The 14,457-nt window shown below is 35.7% G+C and overlaps 2 protein-coding genes across 2 annotated transcripts; both read left to right on the top strand.

Annotated features, from left to right (window-relative positions):
- The first annotated feature begins 3,106 nt into the window (after positions 1–3,106).
- LOC140036060 (uncharacterized) lies at positions 3,107–7,005 on the top strand. Its single transcript, XM_072077336.1, has 8 exons — positions 3,107–3,260; positions 3,357–3,419; positions 3,520–3,582; positions 3,662–3,739; positions 4,212–4,720; positions 4,835–5,165; positions 5,396–5,736; positions 5,794–7,005. Exons 1-8 carry the CDS (start codon positions 3,107–3,109, stop codon positions 7,003–7,005), a joined length of 2,751 nt encoding a protein of 916 aa, XP_071933437.1.
- Positions 7,006–9,652: 2,647 nt separating this feature from the next.
- LOC113724860 (luminal-binding protein 5) lies at positions 9,653–13,528 on the top strand. The gene is made up of 8 exons (XM_027247736.2): positions 9,653–9,896; positions 10,588–10,855; positions 10,951–11,165; positions 11,267–11,509; positions 11,639–12,118; positions 12,248–12,402; positions 12,560–12,642; positions 12,725–13,528. The coding sequence occupies exons 1-8, from the start codon at positions 9,839–9,841 to the stop codon at positions 13,218–13,220; spliced, it is 1,998 nt and encodes a 665-aa protein (XP_027103537.2). The 5' UTR covers positions 9,653–9,838; the 3' UTR covers positions 13,221–13,528.
- Positions 13,529–14,457: the final 929 nt, after the last annotated feature.

Below are 14,457 nucleotides of genomic sequence, written 5' to 3'. Positions count from 1 at the left end.
CAATCTCAAGAATGGCACTTTGAAGAACAGGTTTTAACATTATAACATTAACAGCTTCACTAATACTCCCACGACTGATACCATTCTGGAAAGTTAGCCTATTATACCATTACAAAAATTACATTTAACCAAACTAAGCCCCAGGCACCACCCGCGCCTTGCGCGGGAAAAACAACCTAGTACTATATATAAGAAGCACTTTTGCTTCTACTGTTGGTGGGATTTCGAGTGCATTCGCTTGCTTTAAGGTGTTGTACGTTGGGCTGCTGATTTGTACGTTGAGTGGTGGGACCGCTCCTGGTAAATTGGAACCAAGCACTTGATGTTAGTGTTGCTGGTTTGTAGGTTGTTGGTCCGACTCTTGCTGGGCTGAATGCGCCTGCTTCATCGTGTTGTACTTTGTCCTGGTGGTTTGTACATTGACTGGTCCCACTGCCGCTTGAGCTTTTGCAGTCATTTGAACATCCGACTGCTGCCTGTGCGGCTGGCTTTCATACCTTCTGTTGTACTTCACAGCTGTGTGGATGGAGAAGGAAAAGGGCTTTTTCTCTTCAAATTAAATAATTAACTTCACTTATAAATGATAATCAATGTTTAGAATCTAAAACATGGAAAAAATTTTCTGTTCTGCTCCACAATTGTGTGGATGTGGAAAAAATTTCAGCAATTTAATCTTAATTTCTAAAATGCCCAAAAAATTTCAAGAATTTAATCAAAATATATACGTTTGTGAGAAAACATAAGATATACTTTATTTGTAAATTTTGACCAACCGCTTTGATCATGTGTTATAACGTTTAAAATAACTTCACTTAAATCATAATCAATGTTTAGAATCTAAAACATGGAAAAAATTTTGTGTTCTACTTCACAATTGTGTAGATGTGGAAGAAATTTTAGTAATTTAATCAAATTACTTAATTTCTAAAATGTCCAAAAAAAATCAAGAATTTAATCAAAATATTTAATTACAAAAAACCACGAATTGAACTTCATCCGACAAATTAAATAAAATGTTTAATGTGTTTAAATTAAATCAAATGTTTAGATAAAGTATTAAAACGTGTTTAATATTATCAAATGTGTTTAATATTATCAAATGTGTTTATATTATCAAATGTTTAAGTAAAATGTATTCAGGTTTCTAATATAAAAAACCATCAATTGTGTTTAAGTAATTTGCTATATAAGGATAATGATGTATATTTATTCAAACAATCACTAATTGCATTCATCGGGTTTCTAATATAAGGATAAGGATGTATATATTTAATTTAAAAAATTGATAAATTGATAAAGGTAATAACCATTAAAAAATATTCAGAATTATGCTGGATATAATAATTGGAGTTCATAGATTTAGAGAAGCACTAGATAAATTTTATATATATATAAATGTATGTAAGTCAAAATATATTTCCAAATTACTGAATTGAAATCTAAAAAAAAGATTCATCAATTGCCTTCATGTAGTTTGTAGTTTGCAATTCATTATTATTCTAAATTTAAGGATGTATATACTTATATTTATATTTCATATATAATTATGTATATTTATTAAGTGATAAGTGATAATATATACATTTAGATATATATATATATATATATATGCATATGTGATAATCATGAGATATACTTTATTCTTCAATTTTGACCAAAGAGTTCAATCATGTGTCATAGGGGTTAAATCACTTGTCTCTCACTACCATCTATTTTTTACTGTTTTAGCCATTCTGATGCTTATTTTGTGGACCAGTTTCTTTCTAAGGTTGGCTATATTTGTCATTTCCAGTTTCTTTGTCTCGGTTTTGCATATTTCTTGTTTTTTACTGATGAACGATGAATACATAGCCACCTTCATGCAAACAGTTTCCTACATTCACAAAACCAGTTTACATGCAAATTACACTGCATCTTACATCTTACAACTTGCTTCATACAGCTTGCTTCAAATCAGATATTCTCTTATGCTAATCCAAACTTACTTCACATGAGCTCTTTAGCTGTTCCATGCTACTGGAAATTTGTTTTATCTAAATCTGTACTCAGGTGGTCGAATTTCTTATAATACGCAGTAGTAGAGGTACTTTGATTGGTTTCGTCTGCTGTCTCCATGGAGGTTTTCTACTTTCATTGCTTCGTTCAGCTACTTTTCTATTCTTTTTTAATATATTTAGTTCATAGCTCATTCCATCTGTACTGATAATCTTCATGATTTTTAGCTGAATAGTTTGTTCCTTGCGCATCACCACTTATATACCTATCTATTGATATATATATAAACAATATATATCTGTCCATACGCCTAGATTTTCCTCTGTCTATATTTCTTTCTTTCTTGGTGTATACGTATAAAAAACATGAGCTGCTCCAAGCTATCCATAAGGGATGATCCTGATAAACTTCATGAAAAAAAGGATAAGCAAAATCGTAAAAAAAGAGAAAAATTTGCTGCTCTATCTGTCGAAGAGAAACAGGCTCAGCGCAAAAAAAAACAGAGAAGCTTATCACAGAAAAAAATTGGAGAAAATACTTTCCAAGTCCTTGCCACAACAATTTCAAGAGGCTTGTCAATCACCAGTTTCTGCATCTGTTATACGTAACCTTTCTCCTCAACAATGTTCTCATGGTACATAGTGATTCAAAAACTCTTATTATATTCTCATAATCTGTATGTGCATAGTATATTCATCATAACCTGTCTATTTCCCTTATTTCGTTCATGACTAACTTTGAATGATAAAGTTATAGAAGCTATTGGTTCTCAAACTTCCAAACACAGTGAGAATGTTCACGGAATTATTGGTTGTAATCAAGGTTAGTCATAGAATTTATTTTTCTTTACCAACTTTTCTTACAATTCCAACCGCTACCTTTGTATATATTGAATTTCGAATTTTTCTACCTAACCTTCGGATGATTCACGCAGTGGAGTCTCATACTCTCATTTTACAAAACAGTTTACAGGTACCATTTCTATGTACTTTAAATCAATGAATTCAGCTAAACTTAGTTGTATATGTATCTGTGTTTCCTGCTATATTGTAGTCAATTAGACTGTCCATTGTTTCTTATGCTATCTAAATTGCATTTTTTTATAATATTCATGCAACCAATCACAACTCTATCTATTGTAATAGGTGCTTCAAAACCTGGTATTCGGATTTCTCCCTCTCCAAATAACAGTGATGAACTACCTTCTGCTGAGTTGGGTAGAAAATTAAAGGAACAAATTTCTTCCTTCTCAAGCTATGAGAAAGGTACATGGTGTAGTTTGTTTTTAATATATCTCTCCTACTCAAATCATAAATAGTATTCTATTGATACAATGCTCCATCTCTAATTTTTATACGTAGGATCTGCTTCTAACTCTCGTACACAACATACATGTGTAACTACTGACATGATACACAATGCAGGTCATTTAAGCTTCAAAATTAATCATTGATTATTGCTTTCTATATATAACCATCAACATTATCGTGATCAGCTATATTAGTATTCTTGTTTACTTTTCAGATAAATCATTCATATGCATGAACTGCTACAAATTCTTGACAGAAATAGCTGAACAAACTTCAGGTCAAATCTTTTTTCAGCTTTTTAAAAAAATTGCTGATGCGATTCTATCTAACAATTCCATCAACTTTACCTTGAACAGATTTGTCAGCTATCATCCCAATATACCAGGTGTATCAAGTCCCTGATAATCGTTCTGCTAAAACAAGAAGAACTGCAGGTTACTAGCTTTGATCTGAATTTATTACCTTGTATATAGAAAAACTCAAATTAGCATATGAGCTGCTTGATAATTCTCATGAGATTGTCATTTTATTCTCAATTTTGTTGTCTACTATCAAGTTTCTTATTTCTGACTATGGTTGTAAACTAATTTGGCATAAAAAATCCATTAAATAATCATGTGATTAAAATATATTAAACTGTTTAATTGCTTCTGATGTTGATCAAAAAACTTCAGTATGCATTATACAACCTCAAACCACTTCTATTCATGCAAATAGCTTGATCACATTGCTACCACTGCGTGTATAAAGGTTATGGCTTCTGCTTCTAATTATATATACTTGAATCATTCAGGCAAAAGGCATTCATCAGCGAAACAAGTGAAAGCTATTAATAACAAAAAGAAAAAAAACAGAGGTATAGATTACAAATCACTGATTGTTCCTCTTTTACCTCCTTATGTTCAGTTCCAACCTTTAGTTTAGATGAACCAATCGCTAAATCAATAGGTAATCAGGCTGTTGATGGAGTTCATGCACTCAAATTTGTTAGTGATCAGACAGATAGATTACCTGCAAAAGCTAATTGTCAATACTGTGGAGCAAAAAAAATGCACTCTGAGACACCTAATTTCTGTTGCTCAGACGGACAAGTAGTTCTACATGAGAATAAATTGCCAAATATTCTTGTGGAATTGTTCACTGGTTATTCTGATGAAGCTTTATCCTTTCGTACATATGTGAGAACATATAATAATATGTTTGCCTTTACTTCTTTTGGTGTACACTATGATAAATCGCTTTGCAAGAGAACAAATGGCATTTATACCTTCAAAGTTCAAGGACAAACCTATCACTTTATCAAAGACCTTATTCCACATGGAGGATCTGGATTATATCTGCAACTATATTTTCATGATACAGATCATGAGCTTCAAAACAGAATGGCAGTTTCTGAAAGATTAACAGAGAGTATAGTAATGAAGATCATGGAAGTCATGAAGTCTAATCCATACGCATGTTTTCTCCGCAGTCTAAGAAACGTTCCAATTTTGGATTCATATCAGATAGTCCTGAAATCACATTCATAGAATGATCAACGAGTATTCAATCATCCAATAGCTTCTCAGGTTGCAGCTCTTTGGACAGAAACAGAGAGTTCAGGAACAAGTTATGCTAGACACATTAAAATTTATACAAAAGAAGGAAGGGATCACCTCGTGCAGTACTATTATGGCTGTTACGATCCTCTGCAATATCCACTATTATTTGCACTTGGTGAAACAGGCTGGCATCTTGGAATCAGAAGATTTGTCAGAGAAAATGGCAAAAAGAGAAAAAGATGTATTCAGAGAAACAAACCTACTGCTCTCCTCACCAATTACAAATCTGCTGAAGACATGATATCTGCTGAACAACAAGGTATTCCTAACATGAATAACTAACACATTATTTATATGTAAATGACTTATACATTACTTATATACATTGTTCACATCTTCCTTACATAATTACTCATGTCGAACTACTTGTTTTCAGAACATAGTACTCCCATTATTTTCCATTAATCTCAGATCATTCTATATCTTATTAATGTATGCAACTTCATATGCTCGAACCAGTTACTGATACCTTATTTTTGTAACTTTCAGTTTCCAATGATCCTGAAAACAACGGTGAATTTGTGTCAATGCGAGAATATTATGCTTATAAATTGCAAATCAGAGACAAATATTCTCCAAACATACTTAACACTGGTAGATTACTTCAGCAATATGTTGTGGATATGTACATCAAAATTGAAAGTCAGAGATTGGATTACTATAAAAGCAAACAAGAATTCATAAGAAGAGAGCGACTGCAAGGCGTAATGGATAGTGTTATAACAGGTCAATGCCAAGGTTCAAAAGTAGGCCAACGAGTAGTGCTTCCAGCTTCATTCATAGGAGGCCCTCGAGACATGAAAAGGAGATATGTTGATGCTATAGCTTTGGTGCAGAAATTTGGCAAACCAGATTTATTCATTACAATGACTTGCAATCCTTCATAGCCAAAGATAAAGAATCTCATGCTTCCAACAGATGAAGCACATAACAGGCTAGACCTGCTCGCTCGAATCTTTCACGCAAAGCTTGATGTTTTAAAACAGGAGTTATTCAAGAAAGAAATATTCGGATCTGTTGCTGCTTACACATATGTCATAGAGTTCCAGAAACGCGGTTTACCTCATGCTTATTTCCTCATAATTCTGAAGCCATGTTCAAAACTTTACTCGACAGATTCTTATGACAGAATAGTTAGTGCAGAGATTCCAAATCAAAGCAAAAATCCACATCTTTTCAACATGGTTCGCAGACACATGATTCATGGCTCTTGTGGAAAAAGAAATCCAACCAATGTTTGTATGCGAGGAGAACATCAGAGAAAATGCAGGAACAATTTTCCAAAAGCATTTGCTGATAAGACTTTTTATGGAGATAACACATACCCCACTTATCGAAGAAGAAACAATGGATACAAAATGATGGTCCGTGGACATGAGCTCGATAACAGATGGGTTGTTCCATACAATCCTTACCTTCTTGCAAAATTCAACTGCCATCTGAACGTTGAAATCTGCTCTACAGTCAAGGCAGTAAAGTACATGTATAAGTATATCTACAAAGGTCATGACAAGATTCATTTTGTACTCAATTCACAGGATTCTAATGAGCTCAATTCTGACGGTCATGTCTCTGCAATCGATGAAATCAAAGACTATCAATCAGCTAGGTGGGTATGTGCTGTGGAAAGTATATGGAGAATATATAGGTTCCTGCTGTTTCAAATACATCCTGCTGTTATTCACTTACAGCTTCACTTAGAAAATTGTCAACCATTGAATTTCAGAGAAGACCAAGACCTACGTGATATAGTAGCAAATAGATTTGCTAAGAGAACCATGTTGACAGAATTTTTCTACATGAATTCTACTGATTCTCTAGCTCAGAATCTCAAATGTACTTACAAACAGTTTCCTGAGCACTTTGTTTGGTATCCAGGAAGGAGGAAATGGGAACCAAGAAAGCAGAAAGACTGTATAGGTAGGATAGTAACAGCCAGTCCAATGGAAGGAGAACGATACTTTCTCAGATTGCTCCTCACACATATCAAAAGTCCAACTTCATTCGATGACTTAAGAACAATAAATGGAGCATATGTACATACTTTTCGTGAGGCAGCAATTCTCAGGGGTTACTTTGAGTCTGATAAGTCACAATAACAATGCCTTGAGGAAGCAGCTATGTATCATATGCCGTATAGTTTGAGAAGATTATTTGCCACACTACTTGTTCATTTTCCTCCTTCAAATGCCAGATATCTTTGGGAACAATTTGAAGAGCCATTATCTGAAGATTCTAGGTACTGTACCAGATAAATCAGTTCCTACAATCAATGGGAAAAGATATCAATCAGTATGCTTTAGTTCGAAATATCATGAATTTTGATACCTTGAACAAGAACACTCGTGATATAATAGCTGAAACAAGAATCTGTGTACCAGAGCAGGACTTATTAGCAATTGAGCAATTAAATGCTGATCAAAAAAAAGTTTTTGATATTATTATAAATACAGTTTTTATTGAGAAAAAAAGGAGCTTTTTTCATTGATGGACCAGGTGGAACAGGAAAAACATTCCTTTATCGAGCACTACTAGCAGAAATCAGGTCAAAAAGACACATAGCTCTAGCTACAACATCCTGTGGAGTTGCGGCTTCGATTCTTCTAGGTGGAAGGACAGCTCACTCAAGATTCAAAATACCAATTAGTGGAACACGAGATAAGCAATGCAGAATTAGTAAACAAAGCTCATTAGCAAAACTCCTGCAATCTACAATTCTGATCATCTGGGATGAAGCTCCAATGACACACAAGACTTCGATTGAAAGTGTTGACAAAATTCTCAGAGACATAATGGACTGCAACAATTTGTTTGGATCAAAGGTCATTGTTTTTGGAGGTGATTTTCGTCAAGTCTTGCTAGTTTCTAACTGTTAATAACTATTTAGAGAACATGAAATCTTATTTATATGGATCAATTTGTGATCTTTTGATTACATATAAAAGGATCTATAAATTCTAGAAAAATTTCTACTCGAAAATTGCTTCAATAATTAAAACCTTATAATTGATCAATCACCATATGGAAAAGTAGCTCTTGAATTCTGATACAAACCTTCCTGCACAAAAGTCTTCCTCCACTCTATCTCCTTCACTTTTCTAGATTTTCCTCACCCAAAAACTTTTCAAGACCCGCTCTTGGCATAAATTTTCAACATCTCCATGGATGCATTGTTTATGCTAGCATAGGAGGTGACAAGGCAAATTTCTGGTAAGAGAGTCGAGATATCCAAGAGACGAGCTCACCTGCAAAACAAGAAGTAGTCGGAACTATGTCACCCGGTCTCACTTCGATGCCAAAGTCAGAGGTTGTTTGGGAGTTGCTTATATTAGATCAAAGATTGTGTACCTCAAGTGGACAGAGAAGCGAGTTTATATACTAAAGAGGTCTACTAAAAAAATGATGAAGTCTGGTTGTCAGTTGTCATAGGACAGTTTAGGACAACAGTGACAGATGTATTATTGAATAATAGGATGGTTGACAGTCACAGTTTAGGCTTTTGTGGTTTCCTGTGGGTTTAGGTTTGTAAAATGCCGTAAAAGTCATTCTGGCTTTGGTAAAAAAGACAACAGCCTCTACCGGGTTGAGTGAGGTCTCTTTAGGTCTTAGTAGCAGCTCGCCTGCTTAGGTTGTTATCCCACATCGAGGTTTGGGAGGGTTTTGGGGTAGGTTATAAGTTTCCTCAGGAACCATAAGAGTTGTCGACTTTTGTGGTTTTCTGTGGGTTTAGGTTTGTAAAATGCCGTAAAAGTCATTCTGACTTTGGTAAAAAAGACAGTCACATCAATCCATTAGTCATTGGTCATGTCATTCGCAGAGGTGTCCGTCGTTCTGGGTTAAGGATATGGCTAAAGGGACAATGGGCAACGCGTAACTTTGATTGCACATGGCGTAATTCTGTTTGCACAACGTGTAATTTTAGTACAAAATTTTGCGAGCCCTACACACATTGTGAAAATCGATGTACAACTAGTAATCTGGATCGCATATTTTTTTTTGATCAAAATCTGGCCGTGAACAGTTTAGGAGCGGTCACCAGAATGACCGCCCCTGCCCCTCACCCATGGCGGAAGTGAGCTCTCATCATGGGATGACCAGGGTGAATTCTCCTAGATCAAGATGGACCGGGGTGTTTTGTACTCTGGTCCTCTTAGGGATCCACAGGAGGAAAAGGGTAAAATTGGCTAAGATGAGGAGGGGGGAATAGTGGCTGATAATGGAGTTTTTCGTAATAGACACAAGAATGAATTTTTAACGATGATTTCAGTATTGGTATATCTTATTTGTTATGAATATCTTGATAGGTAAACGCTGAAATGGCTAAAAAACTTCATAAGTCCTGTTCCGAAAGTCATTTTACATCCTGTAGCGTAAAACGTTTTACACTAGAAAATATTTTCCTAGCATCTTCTGTTTCCAAACACTAGAAAATCCGAAAATTATTTCCTGGAAAATATTTTCAGTTCAAACAAACAGTCCCTAGCTGCTAAAACTTTTTCATTTTATAAAATCATTGGCACGAACTTTCCAGAACAAGCGAGCGACGATGTCGTCCAAAAAACTTTGAGGGCCAAATTAGCCAATTAACAACAAACACCAGAACTAGCGGCTAAGATCAACCCACGCCAGGGCCAACATGAGGATCAAGCCGATTGGCTCCAACATGTCATATACGAAATCCCATTGGTCCACGTCAACAGCTGTGACACAATTACACATCAGTCAAACATTCATTCAAATGCACCCACCCGCAAAATGGTTAAAAACTATAAAGCTTCCCTATGTCCGTCCTCTCGTCTCCACTCTCCGCTTCTCCATCTGCGAGCGGCCCCTTCTTTCTCCAGAGCAGAGAATAGCTGACGAAATATAGGCATTTGTTTTTTTGCTGTTAAAATTCTTGCATCGCCGGCCGGGTTACTTAGCTTAGCGGCAATGGCTGGTGCGTGGGCAAGACGCGCATCCTTGATCGTTTTCGGAATCTTATTCTTCGGTGAGTAGGAGACTGTTACTTACGTTTCTACTTTTTTTTTTTTTTTTTTGGTTTGATGTTTGGAGTTGAAACTCAGAAATGTTAAAACTGCGTCTCTAGGAAATTCGTGATTTGAGAGTTTACGCGGTGATTGCTCTAATTAACGGTGCCGGGCATGTGATTAATTAAATCGCACTTTAACGTGTTCTGTCTCCGGTGTTGTCATATCTGCCTTGGACTTAGCGTTGATGTCAGCAATTTGATAATTATAAATACCTTGTTCAGATCTGTTTTTATGCTTATATGAGTAGCTGGTTTTCTCGTTTCTCTATGGATTAAAAGAAAGTTTGTGCTTGCATGATCTTGATGGAGGACAATTGAATGCCGTAATTTTAGTCCTCTTTTTAATATCAATGGCCTCTCCCGTCTCAAATTGATTGAATGGTTTTAAACACTTTCCTTGCAACCAACTCTGAAGAGACTTAAGAGTTAGATGTAGTAATTATTGTATTGAGTTGAAAACCGACACTTGGAGTTAGGCTGTGGCCTGAATCGATCTAAGTTGAATTTGAGAGGGATGAAAAGAAGCTTAGACTAGGCTGACACACAATTGTAGGATTTCCAGTTCGTTTGTAGTGTTGATTTTCTTACACCTGGAGTTCCTACACAATTGGAACACGTTGTGTAAACTCTGGCGGCTTGTTTTGAACAGGAAGTTTTTTTGCATTCTCCATTGCGAAAGAGGAAGCAGCCAAATTAGGAACGGTTATTGGGATTGATCTTGGAACAACTTATTCATGTGTTGGTGTTTACAAAAATGGGCACGTTGAAATCATAGCAAATGACCAAGGTAACCGCATCACCCCTTCGTGGGTCGGCTTCACTGATGGCGAGAGATTAATTGGTGAGGCTGCAAAAAACCAAGCAGCTGTTAATCCGGAGAGGACCATCTTCGATGTCAAAAGACTTATTGGCAGAAAGTAATGTTTACTTTTTTCTCATTTTTTGTTCATGTTTAGACACGTTATTAGTATATTCATTCACTTTAATTTTGCAATCCTGCTACTTCAAATAGATTTGAGGATAAAGAAGTTCAGAAAGACATGAAGCTTGTTCCATACAAGATTGTGAACAAGGATGGAAAACCATATATTGAAGTAAAGATCAAAGATGGAGAGAAGAAGGTCTTTAGTCCCGAAGAGATCAGTGCTATGGTTCTCACAAAAATGAAGGAAACAGCTGAAGCATACCTTGGAAAGCCAATTAAGGATGCTGTTGTTACCGTCCCAGGTTGGTGGAACTCATTGAACAGAATATTTTAGCTTGTCATATTTTAGACTCTAGATTGATTGTTCACATACTAATAAATTGTATCCTCCTGCAAACTGCAGCTTACTTCAATGATGCCCAGAGGCAAGCCACCAAGGATGCTGGTATCATTGCTGGATTAAATGTTGCAAGGATTATTAATGAACCTACTGCAGCTGCCATTGCCTATGGCTTGGACAAAAAAGGTGGTGAAAAGAATATCCTCGTCTTTGACCTTGGTGGTGGGACATTTGATGTTAGTATATTGACCATCGATAATGGCGTGTTTGAGGTTCTAGCAACAAATGGAGATACTCATCTTGGAGGTACAGGCTATTTTGAATTCATGATTTCGAACTAATCAGGAGAGATTTCGACAATGCATAAGATTAGAAACTCTGACTAGAGATTAGCATTCATCTGTTTCATGTGTTCATTTTGTAAACATCTTGCAGGTGAGGATTTTGATCAAAGGGTCATGGAGTACTTTATTAAATTGATCAAGAAGAAGCACGGGAAGGACATCAGTAAGGATAACAGAGCTCTTGGAAAGCTGAGAAGAGAAAGTGAGCGTGCTAAAAGAGCTTTGAGCAGCCAGCATCAGGTCCGTGTTGAGATTGAGTCTCTCTTTGACGGTGTCGATTTCTCTGAGCCACTTACCAGAGCTCGCTTTGAGGAGTTGAACAATGATTTATTCAGAAAGACCATGGGACCTGTTAAGAAGGCCATGGAGGATGCTGGTTTGGAGAAACACCAGATTGATGAAATTGTTCTCGTTGGTGGAAGCACCAGGATTCCAAAAGTTCAACAGCTTCTAAAGGATTACTTTGATGGGAAGGAGCCCAACAAGGGTGTGAATCCAGATGAAGCAGTTGCTTACGGTGCTGCTGTACAAGGAGGAATCCTGAGTGGAGAGGGAGGTGATGAAACCAAAGGTATTCTTTCTGGACCTTTCAGGCAAATGGGAAATGGACATTACATATTTTAGCTACAATTATGGAGAAGCAGTAATTGAAAATTGATTCTGTTACTCGAATGTTAATGTCTTTTGTTTTGTTGATCAGATATTCTTCTCTTGGATGTGGCTCCCCTCACAATGGGTATTGAAACTGTTGGAGGAGTGATGACTAAGTTGATTCCTCGGAATACAGTTATCCCAACCAAAAAATCTCAAGTGTTCACAACTTACCAGGACCAGCAGACAACTGTTACCATTCAGGTCTGTTTTCTTCGTTGGAGTAGCAATCATGTACATGTGAAGAAAACGTGCGAAATCTACAGATATTCGTGAAAAGCACTTGCTTTTTTCTTTTTCTACTTTTGAAAAGGACTCTTAAAGTGGTGCCTGGTTTAAATTGTATTAATGTCATCTGCAGGTCTTTGAGGGTGAACGGAGTCTTACAAAGGACTGCAGGCTACTTGGGAAATTTGATTTAACTGGAATACCCCCAGCTCCACGGTATGAAATAGTGCGTGATTATAAAAGAGATCATATAGAGATTATATTTTCATTAACCAGAAATTATCCTTTGTTTGAATAGGGGAACTCCTCAAATTGAAGTTACGTTTGAGGTTGATGCCAATGGTATACTTAATGTCAAGGCCGAAGACAAGGCTTCTGGGAAGTCTGAGAAGATTACAATCACCAATGACAAGGGTCGTTTGAGCCAAGAAGAAATTGAACGTATGGTTCGTGAAGCCGAAGAATTTGCAGAGGAAGACAGAAAGGTCAAGGAGAAAATTGATGCCAGAAACAGCTTAGAAACATACGTTTACAACATGAGAAATCAGATCAATGACAAGGACAAGCTCGCAGATAAACTGGAGTCTGATGAAAAAGAAAAAATTGAAACAGCAACTAAGGAAGCTCTTGACTGGTTAGATGATAATCAGAACGCTGAGAAGGAGGATTACGAGGAAAAATTGAAGGAGGTGGAAGCTGTTTGCAACCCAATTGTTACAGCAGTTTATCAGAGATCGGGAGGAGCCCCTGGTGCTGGATCTGAAGAAGAAGATGAATCTCATGATGAGCTGTAGAGAAGTATCTGATCTACTTGGGAATTTTTTTTTTTTGCTTTAATTTGGTATGTAGGACTGAAAAGACGTAGGATAGGACAACAAATGATTTATCAAGGATTTCCTTTTTCTGTCCTGGAGACAAATTGGAATAGGGCAGGATGGACAAGGACTAAAGACTAATGGGAGATCGAGATCACCACAACTCCCTGCTTTCCATCCATCGAGTTCATTTTTTGAATATATGTATAGAGATTTATAAATGCGGATTGAGACAATGTACCCTTTTGATGTAGTGATTCTCGCGCAACCGAATAGTTTATGCTTTATTTTCAGTTTTGTTTCCCCCTAAGCAGGGAGCAAAATGATCATGGGGACTCGGAAATGGAGGGACTCGACTCTAAAACTTCCAACCTAATTATTTATGCTTTTTTTTAACCTAATTATTTTTGTAATAGCGTGCAAGGACCTTGAGGCGCCAGCGTGATTTGGTGCTTTGAGATGACAAAATTGCTACGTCAAAGTTATCTTTCTTTATAGTACGGTAGGACTTCCCAACCAAAAAAAAAAAAAAAGTTCAAGATATTGTTAGAAATCTCAGTAGTATGTTTTATCTTTATTTCCATTTTTTTCTTTAAATTAAAGGTTAAAATATAGAAAAGTCCCTTGAGATTATAAGAACATACAGGAAAACTCTCTATAATTTCAGTATCTCATGATTTGGACTAATTTAAAAAAGCGATGAAAATCGTTTGAATTAACAAGTTTGAAATACAGAAATACACGCAATACAGTACCTTGTGATTTGAATTAATATGAAAATTTGATAAAAATCATTTAAATTAACAAGTTTGAGATTGCTTGACATGAAAAATAATTTTCTAATTCAAATTTTTAGGTGATATACCTATTAAACTCCTTAGAACTCATAAAATTTTCAAAAAAACTCAAAACTTCCAAATACAACTAACCTTTTTTTTTTATACATAGAGTAAATAAACAAAAATTTTAAAATAAACTTACCTTATTTGTATACATAAAATAAATAAATAAATAAAAACTTCCAAATACAAGTTACATTATTGCTTACACAAAATAAATAAATAAAAGTAACATGTAACCATAGAAAACTTTTCTATAAATTGACTTAACCAAAGGTGGTTATTTTGTAAGTTTGCTTAATGGTTGTTGGAAGGTCTTTTATTCCTCACATATTTTAGGATAATTGTAACATTTCATCCGCCTTCATTAGTTTTGA

This window comes from Coffea arabica, chromosome 2c (assembly GCF_036785885.1).
Source record: "Coffea arabica cultivar ET-39 chromosome 2c, Coffea Arabica ET-39 HiFi, whole genome shotgun sequence".
NCBI classification, from domain to species: domain Eukaryota; kingdom Viridiplantae; phylum Streptophyta; class Magnoliopsida; order Gentianales; family Rubiaceae; genus Coffea; species Coffea arabica.
This window is presented reverse-complemented; position numbering and strand designations above follow the sequence as displayed.